The 15,418-nt window shown below is 47.2% G+C and overlaps 1 protein-coding gene across 2 annotated transcripts in view; it reads right to left on the reverse strand.

Annotated features, from left to right (window-relative positions):
- Positions 1 to 14,860, reverse strand: part of rasa1a (RAS p21 protein activator (GTPase activating protein) 1a) — a 34,073-nt gene extending 19,213 nt beyond the window's left edge. Inside the window, exon 1 of one of the 2 annotated variants that reach the window (XM_080852094.1) lies at positions 13,694 to 14,860. In XM_080852094.1, coding sequence (XP_080708220.1) covers positions 13,694 to 14,223 — 530 coding nt within the window. In that variant the 5' untranslated portion in view covers positions 14,224 to 14,860. Of the gene's footprint in view, positions 1 to 6,559; positions 6,624 to 13,693 lie in introns of those variants that run through there. The other variant, XM_080852095.1, reaches the window with a different exon arrangement.
- Positions 14,861 to 15,418: the final 558 nt, after the last annotated feature.

A 15,418-nucleotide genomic window follows, 5' to 3' on the forward strand; every position in this document is an offset into this window, starting at 1 on the left:
TGTAGGTCCTCCTGGCTCACATCTTCATTGCAAGTATCTTACCAACACACGTTTTAAGAAAAAAGTTGGATAGTCTGTCCTACCGTCCTTGCCTTGACCTCGATGGAAAACATCATGAGGTCAAGGAAAGATGTGAAATATAATTCATAAGGACTTAGGAAAAGACAACCGCCTTGTTAACAGGATCCGACAGCACTTACACTAGGCTACTAATTATGTAATGGTGGATGTCATTACATGGGTCACGTTGATCGGTTGTTGTTTCTGCTGCAAGGACTTGTGGTGCAGCACTATTTCCTTTCCTTTCCTAAGGGACTTCCTTGCAGCACCTTTCCTAAGCATTCAGAGAATTCAACCAGCTCCCATCATGGCTGCCACTTAGATACTTCAGCGTCATTTCAATCAGTCAGGAACCTTCCTTTAATAGCAAAAAAAGACTGTCTGAACACACAACACACTTTGTCACATTAATAATGAGAGGTATGTAATATTAGCCTGGCTAACAGCTAAGTTAGCAGACAGCTAATGCTATACATGTCTGTAAAAGCCTAAGAAGCCAACATCCGCTGCTAACTGTCAGGCTTGTGTATGTTAAACCAGGTGGTTACGGTGTCAAGACTGTTGTGAGTCCATGTTCGTGTTGGAACAGCACGTGTTGAGAGTCCATGTTCGTGTTGAACATGTTTTTTTTTTGACCAGTCAGAATCAGTATCTTGAATCAAATGGCGGATCTGTTTTTGCAACGCTAAACTTTGTTGCATCTCCAGTTTCCATTTTGCTACATCGGTTTCTTTTTTTTTTTTTTTTACATTTGATATGACACGTGTGTCAGTGCAGATTGAACCAAACGCTAAACACATTCACCACATCAGTAGACTTGTAGACATCAGTAGATTTAGATCACTGTAATTGAAAATATGCTGTATTTTAAAAGGAAGTTGAAACTATATGCTTGAATTAAAACCGATTATTCAGATTTTAGTGGAAAGTTTTATTCATCTTCTCTTGTTTGCAGCCTTGTTACCATCGAAGGGGTCATATTTCATAACCACTATGAAAACATGAAAGCGGTGAGGGCCCTGCATTATATAGGCTACATCAGATTTCCATTTGTAACGTGGTATTGAAACTTGCACCGGTAATTTGTTGGAATGTGTCTGGTGAAACAAATTCTTTCCGGACACTGGGTCGGACAAGAAAAAATCCTAGTGGAAGCCCTGGTGTGTGTGTGTGTATGTTTGTGTGTCAAATGGATCTGAAGCAGAGGTGTGAGATATGAAGATGGCTGCTCTGGCAGGAAGGCTGCATCAGACAAGGGTGGCAGCAGGTGTGTGTGTGTGTGTGTGTGTGTGTGTGTGTGTGTGTGTGTGTGTGTGTGTGTGTGTGTGTGCGCGCGCATGTCTGAGAGATACAGAGACGGCTGGCAGTGAGGCTGTATCAGACAAGCATGGCGGCGGACACAAAGCAGATAGCCTAAGGCAACACAGTCTGCCTGCATCCCTGCTGACTCCCCATCTCTCACTTTCTCGGTCACACACACACACACACGACACAAAACACAGCATGATGCACTGATAACGATATTGACACTTCCTGTCAAGTGAAGTAATTAAAAAAGGATGCTGTTAGGATGGTAATAGTATAATATCATGCCATTTCTCATCTTGAGTTCATAGTTAACCCTGTCATCTCTCCAGGCGGCACCAAAATCATGCATTTCCAAAGTCTTAAAATAAAAGAAACATTTCAAGCAAGAAGATCAAGAAAGATTAAGGTATGAGAATGATTTACTCTGAGCGACTGAAATATAAAAATTAAACGCGAATGAAGTAATAACAATTGCCATTAGCCTCAAACTTTTTCGCCAGGAACAACAGCCTGTTGACATTTGAAACGTATATGCTACTATGTAGGGATGTGTCACCTACTGGTGTTTGCTAGGCATCTTACAACCCACAAGAAAAAGAGAGTGAAATAATGTGCGCTCTCGCTGGGCTTCCGGCTGCTTTGGGGAACTTCAGATGCTAGGCATCTTATTGAACTATACATAGCTTACAATGGCAAACTCGGCAAATCTCATTTGGTAATTGTAGGCAAGCGATTTAAGCTTACTGGTTACTGATGAGGAATTCTCGAAATTCTCGACAGCCAAAATGCTTTATTAAACGCTTTTTAAAAGTATCCTGGTATTGCAAAATTCATGGGGTGTCCCATGGTATGATGTAATACCGCAGACAACTATAAAACCAAAATACCACCCACCCCTTGTGTGTGTGTGTGTGTGTGATGCTGTATAGCTGTGTGTGAGTGAGTGCTGAGAAGGATGAACATCGGGCAGAAAGGCCAGCCCAACATAAAACCCTTATCCTCTGCTCCCCAGCCTCCGTAACCCAGGCTGCAGTGCTCAACATCAGCTGTATGGCAACGTTTCTATGCCTTACTGACTGACGTGTAAATAAGCTCTGTGTGTGTGTGTGTGTGTGTGTGTGTGTGTGTGTGTGTGTGTGTGTGTGTGCGTACGTGTGCGTGTGCGTGTGCATGTGCAGCGGTTTGGAGGGGAAGGAAATCTACTGCGAGGTGTGAATTATTCTGGGCTGTCGGCGAGCAGACGTGTGCTAGGTATGCGCGTGTGCAGATGGCTTGGCGGCACAGGGCAAGAAGGAAATGCATGTGTGTGTGTGTGTGTGTGTGTGTCTCAGAGACGTAAAATGCATTATCTTTTAGAGCACAGCAGAGGAGGGTGGTGAGTTGGTGGTGTATGTGTGTGTGTGTGTGTGTGTTGGCTTTTCTGCTTCCCCTGTCCCATGGACCCAGCACTAAATCTGCTCTGCTGATGCTGAGCCACTCATGGTCTTATAGCAGTGGAAACAGATTACATGAATCAAGCTCCCCTTCACAAGGTCTCAGAAGAATCTTCCCAGAATAATGGCTAACTCCAAAGCCTGTTGTTCTCAGTGACAATGTCTCTTTCAATCCCTCCCTCCCTCTCTCTCTCTCAGAAACTTTGTATGTATGCATGCATGCCACTTAGCCCATTTGTGTGGGTCAAGTTATATGTGTGTGAGTATTTTATTTGTTTTTTTTATTTGTTTCTGTGTGTATGTGTTTATCTATGTGTATGCACGATTTTCTGTGTGTGTGTGTGTGTGTGTGTGTGTGTGTGTGTGTGTGTGTGCACGTGTGTATGTGTGTGTGTGTGTATGTGTGTGTGTGCGTGCGTGCAAGTGTGTGTATAGCTCTAGAGGGTTACGGGCTGACGTGGTCTGTGTGATGTTTCAGCAGTAGCAGGTGATGGGCTAGGCTGGGCTTGGCTTCAAGTTGCTTTTACCAGCCTGAGGAATGCGCTGGTCATGTCAGAGCATGAGCCAGAGCAGTGACGTCGTCTACTCTTCTCTTCTCCTCCTCTCCCTCCCACTCCCCTCTCCACCCCCCCCCCCCCCCCCCCCCCCCCAATCCCCTCCTCTCCTGCTATGAAACCCTGAGGCGATCTGCAGCGTAGAACAAAAAGCATGGCAGCCCTCTAAGCAGGGCCCATGCTGAGTCTTCCACTTCAGTGTCTAAATTGAAACAAACCCCCAGATGTTTTGGGGCTCTGGGCATTCTAAAAATAAGACTGTGTGTGTGTGGGTTTTTTTTTCCCGCTTACTGCACGTACTCTGCGCACAGTTAGTCCATCTGTGCAAGTCTACTCAAAAGCGACAACTAATGTGGAAATGTGCAAGTCTACCTGCAATTCCTGCAACCCACAAGAAAAAGAGAGTGAAATAATGTGCGCTCTCGCTGGGCTTCCAGCTGCTTTGGGGAACTTCAAGTTGCTCAATGTGGAAGAAGGCAAAGTTAGTTACACCATGTTCTGGATGCTGGGACGACTAAGGTGCTGTAGCTTCTACGTGAAACATTTTCATGAATTAAGAGCAAACCAATTCACACGCACACGCTCACGCACACACACCAGACACACACCTTCCTCCACACAGAGCATGTAAGCACCTCCACCAACTTCTCAGGTCACATGACTCACTTTCTACTTTCACAAATAGTTGTCTAAGCCACATGAGAAATGACACAGAAGCTGCAAAACTGCAAGCACCCCTTCTGAAAGGGACAGACGGATGTAGAAGACATAATAGAACAAATGGGTGGTGGGGGGGGGGGGTTGAAGTGTGAAAGGAAACAAGTGGGCTTTCGTTTCCAGTCCAACCAACGCGGTGCGTTACTTTTTCTTCTTTTTTTTCTTTCCTTCTCTTCTTCATCGCAAAGCAGGCCTCAGAGGAGCATTGCATGTTAAATTAAAAAACAAACAGGGCTCTTTGCATGACATGGGGCAAAGAGAGAGAGAGAGAGAGAGAAAGAGAGGGAGAGAGAGAGAGAGAGCGAGAGACAGAGAGAGACTGAGAGCGAGAGAGTGTGTGTGTGTGTGTGTGTGTGTGTGTGTGTGTGTACGTGTGTGCACTCAGCATTCCATGTTTTATACATCTGGGCCAACAGATGTCATGTCAACACATGTCACACCAACGCTGACACACACACATGACAACACCGCGTCAGGCAGCATGGCACGGGTATCTGTGATGTCACAGGAGACTGCTGAACAAATCCCAGCATTCCATATGAGAAAAACTCCAAGGCTAGTGCCGGGGTTTTACCATTCAAAGTTTATAAGTGGCATGGGACTGTCACTGTACATTTAAATAAAAAAATACCGCCTCAAGATGTGTGCTTGCATGACTGACAAAAATACATCAGCATTGCTCGGAATCCTAACATGAAACACCAATGTCCTCTGACGATCTACGTCAGGTTGGCAGCGTGACAGAGGGGTCGCAACACCAAAGGGTTATCCGCCCACTCTTCCATGGCAAAGACGATGCCTTTCTCCCTTTCTATTCACCTCTGAAAATACCACACCATTAGCACTCCTGACGACTCCATACACTTTCTTTCCCCTTTACGCTCCCGACGTGCATTTCTGCACCACCCAGTGTACTAGGGACCCGGTGCATCAACGGCCGTCATGGAGGGGTAGCTACGGCGTTTACTGCCCCCCTAACTAGTGACAGAGTGGTAAGATGCCAACATAACGCTGCTTTTTTTTACCCCCAAACAGCACCTTAAGAGGGAGCGCACAGCCCACTGAATTATTCACCAAAATAGGAAATGGCTTGTGGGGACATTCCCTCAGCGAAACACCTTGCAGTAAAAAGCTAAGCTTAGAGAAGTGTGCAAAGGACAACTGCAAAGATCAGAACCGGAGCACTTAGAGGCGACACAGAGAGAGACAGAGGGAGAGAGAGAGAGAGAGAGAGAGAGAGAGAGAGAGAGAGGATTAAAGAATGAGAAGGACTGAGTAGACATACGTGTCAGGAAGAGGATGTTAATCTGACCCCGAGAGAGTGAATGAAACAGTTGAGAGAGAGGGTGAACAAGAAAGAATGTGTGTGTGTGTGTGTGTGTGTGTGTGAGAGAGAGAGATAGAGAGAGAGCTCTTGATTTACAGGGTTACGTCTCTTTGAAGCCAGGGCAGGTCAGGGCATGTCCAGGATTGATTGTGATGTGTGTGTGTGTGTGTGTGATGTTATCCCTCTTTTCCGCTCTTCCCTTCTGCCATCACTGCCCCCCCCCCCCCCCTCTCTCTCCCTCCCTCCTTCCCATCGTTCCCTCTCTCTCCTCCCTGATGGCTTCTGTCTGCTTTCAAAACAAGTGAAACTGGATGAAAAAAAAAAGGGGTCCAGCTCAAGAGACGAGCCATCAGGGCCCATCAGCATCAGCCTGTAATGACACGGAGCCACTGAAGCAGGCGGCCAGCTGTCAGGAGACAGGGACGGGAGGAGAGGGGGCGAGAGAGAGAGAGAGAGAAAGAGAGGAGGGGAGGAGATGAGAGTATGGGGCGAATATAAGGATGGGAGAGGAACAAGACAGGATGGGAGAAAAATATGGAGTGGAGGGGATGTGAGAGACAAGGAGAGAAATGAACAGGTGAGGATGAAAGGAGAAAAGCAGGGAAGAAGAGAAGGTTAGAGTTCAGGAGAGAAGTGGAGGAGAGGACAGGGGCAGGAAGACATGGAGACACTGAGCACCAGAGGACTGACACAGAGCCACTGGAGCAGGCGGCCAAGCTGTCCCTGCTGGTTGGGAGACAGACACAACTATTTTACACAACAGTGCGATGGAATCAGAGCCTGCCATTCTTGTGCAGAAATGCCAACCAGGTCATCAGCATGACAAAAAAGCAAAGAACATGGCCATGATTCAGCCAGAAAAAATGCTTGCAATGTCTTAAGAGCAGAAGGTGCCTCAAGAGAGGCACTTGGCCGACTCTGACACAGAGGAAAGAGAACTTCAACCAGCTTCAAACAAGCAAGAAACCCCAGCCAATCATTGAGGAGTGTGCCTGTCAGGAAGTCAGACTTACCCAAACGCTCGACCACGCAGAAGTTAAAGCAAACACACAAACATAACGTAAACAAAATGAACTGGGGGGGGGCAAAACACCCCAGGAGGCACTCCAGCAGCCAGAGACAGTAGTGGGTGGACGGAACGCCCGAGGTGTCCCACTTACGCTGCGTTGGCCCTCTGCTGCATCGCTCCCTCTCTCTCGCTCTCCTTCGCTCCCTCTCTTCCTCTTCCTCTCACTCCTCCACGGGGCTCACTGCACTGGGCTCTGTCTACGGTCTCTTCTGCTGCCGCTGCTGCTGCTCCGTGGATGTCTGTGCCGGCCGAGACGCCCGGGCATGACGGAGTAACCAGAGGGGGAACTGCATCCGCTCCTGCCACTCGCTCTGTCCCATACTCCTGCCCCTTGCGCTCCTCTGCCCCTCACTGTGCCTTCGCCCCGGCAACTGCTGCTGCTGCTGCTGCCACTGCTACACGCTCCCAGGTCACTGAGCAGAAGCCCCTACCCCACACACACACACACACACTGACTCACACACTGACTCACACAACTCATAAACACACACCTCCTACAATGGGGAGGGGGCAGAGAGGGAGGAGTCCTGGGGCGTGGGAGACTGTGGGACTGGATGAAAGGATGCGAGAAGGAGAGAAGGGGATGGGGAGGAATATGAAGGGATAGGGCGAGGATGAGAGAAACTTGGAGGTTGTTTAAGTGCTAACTCGGAGGAAGGGAGGGGAAAGTCCACGGGTGCACAAAAATCAATAATGCATCGGTGTCATTCCACAGTGACGCTCACAGGGGGAAGGAAAAGAAAAAGATACACGACGGGATGATCTGATGCTCGTTTTTCTCCTCTCTCTCTCTCTACTCCCTCCATCACTATCTCTCTCTCTCTCTCTAGGTCTCTTAGGAGGAATCAGTGGCTGTTTTTGAAATCTGTTTTTCCTGAAATCCTACTTCTGAGAAAGCCATCGCTCCAATGAAGCTGTGCATGTGAGAACACCAAGGGCAGCGTGGGTGCAGGGAAATCATGAGATAGCTGGACATAGAGTCCAGGAGGAAATGAGAAATGAGGAGGGTTGAGATCACGACACAGGTGATGAAAGTGACCCAGTTTCCAGCAGACAGACACACAAACACACACACACACACACACACACACACACACACCTGTGGCTTACACTGCCCTGAACTGGCATGGGGGTTAGTATTCACAGCTAGCCCCCGTTCTCACACGGCACCTAGCTACTCTCGGGGCACGATAAATATTAGCCACGGCTCCTCGTTTCGATGCCTGTGCGGGTCACATAGCAGCCCTGCCTTATGCAAATTGTACTCACTAACAAGATGGGTATCTTCAACCACCTCCACCAACCAATTCCCCCTTTCACACAAACACACTTTCTCCAAAAGCCACCCCAACCCCCCTTTGAAAGTTTCCATGCTGGAAAATCAACAGGGGGAGAAGAGGTGGATGGGTGGCAGCTGTGTAACAGCTTTGTTTTTCTTCCCACATGTGCTCGCTCCTGCTGGCGTGACCGAGAGTGACCGTAACTGTGCGAGCGAGAGAAGAGAGGAGGGGTGGGGGTGTGAGGTGCAGATGGAAGTGCCATCCATCTATCCTCACATCCTGGGCTCGTGTGTGTGCGTGCGTGTGTGTGTGTGTGTGTGTGTGTGGCGGGGATGCATCAGAAGCTCCTGAGGCTAAAAGCAAGGGGATCGCCCACCTCCATTGTGAGTTTTCTCGACAGGAGGGTCGGAACAGAAACAACGTTTGTGCTCAGTTGCTGACTCGTCGATTCTTTTCGTCCCTATTGTTTACGCCTCGCACATCAGATGAAGTCAGCCACTGAGCCAGCGATCCCCTCTCGGGAAGTCAAGCTGGAGAGGAGATCCTCGATCGAGCAACAGGACATGGCTGGGCAAGATCAACGGACACCAACTTTAATCATTTAACCAAATACAGACAAAATTTTAAAATAAAAATAAATCACTGCCAGACTCTCTCATGCCTCTAAACGGTATTCATCTCGCAGAGCAACTTTGGCTGAAATCAATACAAGAAGAGATTTTGATCTCTTTGTTGGGGAAGACAGGAGAACAGGTACATGGCTCATGGGCGAGACTATGATTCAGCAGTCAGTAGACAGTCCGTTTAGTCTTTGTGTCGGACAGCTGTACACACATGCAATTATCCACTGGCAGCTCTGCAATACAGCTGATGGAAGTGAAGCCAACTGTTTTTTGCTCGCTTCTTCCACTGCTTTTCGCTAACAGAAGAAATCCAACCGACATCCTGCAAAATGGTTTTCGCCATGGATCAGAGTCAGTCAAACTGAGCTGCAATTTCATAATGGACGATTAGCCTTGAGCTTTTGAGTCTTTAAAACCAGTCCCGATGCAATATCCACCTTGAGCTTGAGTGTCTGTAATGCATTGCTCAACAGCTTGTATGAGGATCCTGTGAGGTCAGAAAGAGCAAGATGGACGCTGGAGGATCATTGCAAGGCCTAGAACCCACCTAAAAAAACCTAGAACACAGCTACTCTTACTCTTATCATTGCAAAGCATGTGGCCACAGCCTCAGTGCGACTACCCAGTGTCATGCTGCAGCTTCAGGTTAATTAACAAGAAGTCACATCTGGCTTTGATGTCCCAGGCTGAGAGACAGAGAGTACTAAACAACATTCATGGTCCATTACTGCATCGCTATTAGATTCGTTGAATTTCAGAGGGGCAATACGTCACTGAAAAGGACAAAGCTTCATAAGGAAAGGAGAAGCTATAGATACTGTATCCCCCTCCCCCCCCCCCACACAGCCCAAATGTCCATAAATATGCAATAAGTAGTATTTCATGCTGACAACTAATACCTGTGGGATTGGGCTTAAAGCTACTCAACAGAAGGTACTGCATTAAAAACAGGACAACAAAGCCAAAATGGCTCCTCGGTTCATATTTCAGGACAACTGGGGCTTCATGACTAACAGCTTATCGGGGAAGTGCATATTGCAGTGCCACTAATCTTCAAATGCAACATTCTTCCCCTGTGTCACACTTTGTATTCCTTCTATTCTCCCTAGGGATCTCTGACTACCCATCCTCTTTATGCTTTGAGGAAAATTTGAAAGATGAATAAATAATACTAAGCAATACACTTTTTTATGCTATTATCTGTTTTTGGCCTGAAGGCATTCTGGGCACTTGTGTGTGTGTGTGTGTGTGTGTGTGTGTGTGTGTGTGTGTGTGTGTGTGTGTGTGTGTGAGAGAGAGAGAGATGGGGGAAGATAACTCTCTGAGGACAGGTGTGTGTGTGTGGGATGGTGGGGGGGTAATACCTCTAAAATATTCATCCCACCACTGTTTGCCCCCCCCCCCCCCCCCTCCTCACAGAGGATGGAATGATCCAGGCTGTCTCTCCACCTCTCTCTCTCTCTCTCTGTGAGGTGCTCAGCTTGTTTCTCGACAGTGAACCCGTCCAGACATGCCAATGTCCCCCTACCACCTTCCACGTCCCCCGTTCAGCCCCGTGCCGCTTGTCCTGCCGCTGGACGCTCTCTCTCAGCATGGCTCAGGCAGCGGAGGCCTTAATGGATTCAGGAGCGGGTCACGCCATATTCAAGGAGATATCTCGGTTATTTTCGGCCACTCCACTCAGCTAGGTGGGGAGACGGTGACAACACCACGCTGCTGTTTGATGAATGCCAGAGCCTCCGGCGCCGAGGGATGGCCATATAAACCAACGATCCTACGCTTTCCCTGGGCTTCCAATCCACCAGGGAGCCACTGGAGTCCGGCTAATTAAAACACACCAGGCTATAAAATGGCTGCAGGACCAGGTCATACAAGCCTGGTCCGTACCCCTCAGAGGCATTGGGGGACAAAAAGGAGAGGCCACTTAGGCCTACTGGTAGTTGTACAACTTACTTGCTACGTCAATCACTTTCATTTTAAAGTCTCAACAACAAACTATGCTACACTGACCTTTATTGCAACTCCATATCAGTTCAGGGATGTGGGTACGTGGGTGGATAGCGGTGAGGTCTGTGACAACACAGAGGGACTACAGTGTCTCCTTTGTACACAGGAGGCAGAACCTAACTGCCTTGCAGAGGTATTCAGAAACACCCTGCCTTGGAGTGGGTCGCCTCCTCAACAGCTGCACAGCACTTGAGCCTCCCTTATGACCCCGCCCCCCCCCCCCCCCCCCCCCCCCCCCCCCGCAGTCACCCAAATCAACAACAGCAGCCTCTTACTGTGCTGTTAGATTGCAGCTCTTCTGGCCGACCAATCAATCAAGTGCCTAGTTCCTTTTATGGATAGATAAATAAATAAATAAATAAATAAATAAATAAAGTAAGTAAGTAAGTAAGTAAGTAAGTAAGTAAGTAAGTAAGTAAGTAAGTAAGTAAGTAAGTAAGTAAGTAAGTAAGTAAGTAAGTAAGTGTCCTGGTTTGTATCAGTTCCCTAGTGCTTACTATGCTGGGGCCAATGGTGTGTGCTGAGAGGCCTGATTGTTTTAGTTCATCAATGAGATTAAGGATCATTTCCGGGGCAGCTTCTGCTGCTGCTTACCAAGACAATCTCCTCTCCTTTCCTGGCCCTCTCCAAGGCCACGTCAGTCACAGTGCATCAACTGGCACGAGGCAAGAGCAGATATCATTGCCTAAACTGGGTCAGTGGTCAGTGGTCCGTTGCTCACACACACACACACACACACACACACACACACACACACACACACACACACACACACACACTTTAGTGGGCTGGAGATTGCAGAAGGCTGGGTCAGGCTGGTTTATCCCGCACAGGAGACAGGGTGAGTCAGAGCTCATCGGATCTCCAGACACCAGAACACTTACAGCATAGTCTGCTGAGTTATCAGAGAGAATAGAACCGCATTAATTACGCCACATGCTGCGGTTCTTCTCCAGCTCACTTCACTTTCAATTCAGCTGGTCCAGGAACAGTTATACTATCACTGCAAGGTGTGGCCCTCACTTCACCTTCAATTCAGCTGGTCCAGGAACAGTTATACTATCACTGCAAGGTGTGGCCCTCACTTCACCTTCAATTCAGCTGGTCCAGGAACAGTTATACTATCACTGCAAGGTGTGGCCCTCACTTCACCTTCAATTCAGCTGGTCCAGGAACAGTTATACTATCACTGCAAGGTGTGGCCCTCACTTCACCTTCAATTCAGCTGGTCCAGGAACAGTTATACTATCACTGCAAGGTGTGGCCCTCTGAAAGAATGAAACAGTGATCACTAAAAACGGGAACTTGATAATCATCGCAATATTTGATCATCAGACGTCCTATAGAGAAATGTCCCTACTTTAGAAGGCAAGAGCTCATCTCTGTCGCTCGCTTTTCTCTCTCTTTGGCTTTTTTTTTGCTTCTCTTTCTCTCACTCCGTCTCAGCCTCTGTCTGTCTCTCTCTCTCCCAGCCCACACAGTCGCAATTTGGCCCGCCAGCGTTTTAAAGGCCTCGCCGCAAATACCCAAAGAGGAAGCTCGGGCTGCTGTTAGAAACTAGTGTTCCACCGCCCACTCGTGCGAAATCCCCGGGCTGCGCTGTGCTGCCGTGCTGCGAGTGGGCTCACCTGCACAGCTGCACGTGGTGACCTCATTCTCCCCTTGCGGTGGGTGCAAAATGCTTAACATCTCACGCTACAAGGACGAAGACAAAAACACAACTTGGTAACAAAATATCTCATTCACAGAAACTTGTCACAAACACCTACGTGCAGGGTGACATGTAAGAGGATCTGTTTGCTGAAACAGGGTTGAGATATGGACACTGGTGCCAGGTCAAGGACTGTGTATCGGCAAGAATCTGGCGATACACATCATGATACCAAGGTTGCGATTTAATTTAATGCGATGGTCATAGTAAAAGAACACACCACCATAATGGTGTATACTGTAAGTTGGAATGGAAGAACTCAAATGGCTGAAGACAGATCACTCTCTACAACACTCTCTCGCAGTTCACAAAATGAACTACTGTTTGCCACTTGCCTTAGTATTTTACTATTAATAAAAAAATGTGTAGTATCAATACAGTGATACTCAAGTGTATCAATATTCCTTACATCCGTGACTGGATCCCTCATCTATTCTTTCAGTGACATCAAAACATAGCAGTTTCTTGCTGACTAACCACTAAACCTGAATGACATACAAGACTATCATGCCTTCCTGTCTCTGAAGCAATTTGCAAGACAATGCATTGAACATGACCAACCTGATATTTTACCCAAACTGAACTGATCACAGCATTCACTGCCAAATGAAAACTAATGACTCGGAAAGCCCTTTTATGATTCATTAGACAAATCTCCCAACATCAAATGAAACCTGCTATTATGCCGCTCTTGCATGCAGCCAAAATGTCTGCTTTGCATAGCTCCCCACACCCATGCATACACAATTTCCACCTAGGTTGTTCATTGCCCCTTAAGGTAAAACTGTGCGTGAGAAAAAACAGTGTCCTCATAATAAATTACACTTAAACTGTGATGCATCTCTGCGCTGGGCCATTTTGTAATTGTCCGTGGCAGGCCGCCTTGGACATCTGCCACAGCCAGCTTGGACAGTGTCCAGTGCCTCGTCTTACAGACCCATTTCTCAAAAATGCCTCTGGTACCAAGCAAGTGCACACAAAAAATGTATAATATTGCAGATAGTGTAAAAAAAAAAATGCAAGTGGAGCTTGTTCAAAGCACCATTGTCCATTCAAAAATAGCGAACAAGAACAAAGGATGAATCACTGTCTGAAGCAATGTTTGTGTCCTATAGCCAGAAGTGATGCTTAAAGGCAAGTTTCACACGTCAAATAAAAAAAGTCCTTTGAATTTGTGAGGCAATCTACCACAAAAGCCACACAAAAGAATTAAAACAGACCCTGCAATTGTGGAGCAATTTACATACAGTGATAATAAAACCAGATGCAAATTGATATGGCACTCAAAATAGCACCAGTTCTAAGATAAACCTATGAGATATAAGCTTTGCAAATCATGGTATGAGATTGTGGATGTCAACGGGGCCCTTTCCAGGGAAAAGTCTCACAGTGTTAATCATGTTATTTGGGGAATCAGTTGCAGTCAACAAGTTAGGCCCTACTGCTGCTGTGCTGTGTCTTTGGAAACTTCAGGACACGGGTTAAGGGAGAACGCTGGATAAATGGGTTATAGGAATGATGAATTAATGATGAACTATTTCTATGATTAACTACTTTTTGTAGTTTCTGAAAAGCGTGGAGTGGGAGGATAAAGGTATGCTTACTGGTTCGTGGGTGGTGCAGACAGAGGGAAAACAACCTCCTCTTCCTCATACTCAGGACCATCCGGCAAGTCACCCTCGTCCACACTCCCATATGCCCCGTAGGCAGGAGGAGGTGGTGGTGGCGGGGGTAATGGAGGGAAGGCTGTGGGTCCGTCCACACCTGCTGAAGTAGGTGACATCCGGCTATCGGGTCCTTCTGAGGAAGGGGAGTAGCACACGCTGCCACCAGTCCCTGAGCTTGATCCATGAACATAAGCGTGTCCGACACCTCCGCCACTCCCTCCAACGGACAATGCCGATCCAGTTAAACCTGCAGCGGTCGGGAAAATCATGTCCGGAGGGCTTTCAGGGGAGAGACTGGAAGGGTGGCGAAGGCTTTGAGTTGGTCCCTGGCACAAATCACTAACCCGCACTCGGGTCTGTTTAGGAAAGAACGGAAACTGGGTCGTCTCAGGGCCTCCGCTGTCTGTAACCCCTGTCCCCGATGATACCGACCCAGTATCCTCTCCACTGATCTCTGCAGCCATCATATTTGGAAAAATTGGCAAAGAGGGAAACGCCGAGAAGGGGGCCTGCCCTTCCCCTCTGGTCCGATCGGCGTTCTGTTTGTTTTCGGGTCAGGGAAACAGCGCCAGAAACTTTCTTGGAAAACAACACGTTTAGCTAGCTGCCTAGCTAACGTAGCCTGCTAAGCTAAGTTAGCAGCACACACTCCTGGAAAACGCTAGCCAGGCTAGCTGACGAGACACTTGATGAGTTAAGTGTTCATTGTTTTCTGAGTTTTAAGTTTCAGACGGAAACGAAAAGAAAAACGAGATATCAAAAATGCTCGGTTGAAAACGCACGTCCAAAAGTAAAATAACGTTTCACTTTCCCAGTCCCTCGTCCTACCAGTTCTCACTGCAGTCCACTTGTCGGGAGTGTGAGGTTTTATTGTATTGAGTGAGTGTACATGCCCCAGTCTTTTTGTGGCTGTTATTTTGTTACCAGTTGAGTTCCAGAAAAGCCTCCTGCTGTAATTCGAAACGCTCCACTGTTGCACAGAAGTATCCAATTCAGTTCTGATCATTGATGCCGACAGGGAGAGAATGCTACACTGTTTCTTTACTGTCGTAGAAAAAAATCTTTTCTATCGAGATTACGGGACTGGTGCTACATTACTAGCGCTGATCTACCAGTCCCACTCCTTTCAGACATAGCCAAGCGAGCGCAGAGCAGCCCCAAGATCCATTATATCGATCCATGATATCAGCTATCGACGGTCAGCGAGAAACATTGTGATGTCCAGATAGGAGTATGGTAAACAACAAATGAGAGCATCTTTACTTCGGGTATGTCATTAAATGTTATATGCCACGAATGTATTGAATGACAGTCATTCATAAGTTTCACCTCTTCAAACCTCACAATGCACTGGAGCTTAAAACTGTTTCTCAAAGAAGCCTAGATAGATGAGGTTTTGCTCACATAACATATGTAACAGCATTATTTTATTGTTATAGGCAACCAGTTGTTTTGTGTCAAGAAACATGCACTGCAAGGTGTCAACTTCAAAGATTTGCCCATTATTATAATGATGATTTTATTTCACTGTAATGGAAATCGACGTATAACACTATTTCACCAGTGTGTTAAATGTATAACTTGCGTTTAAGGAAATTGCTGTTACAGGTGCAGTCCAGCACGTAATGGCTTTATTGCATTTCCATAATCTCAACTGATCGT

The sequence above is a fragment of the Sprattus sprattus genome (assembly GCF_963457725.1).
Source record: "Sprattus sprattus genome assembly, chromosome: 15".
Taxonomy (NCBI): Eukaryota; Metazoa; Chordata; class Actinopteri; order Clupeiformes; family Clupeidae; genus Sprattus; species Sprattus sprattus.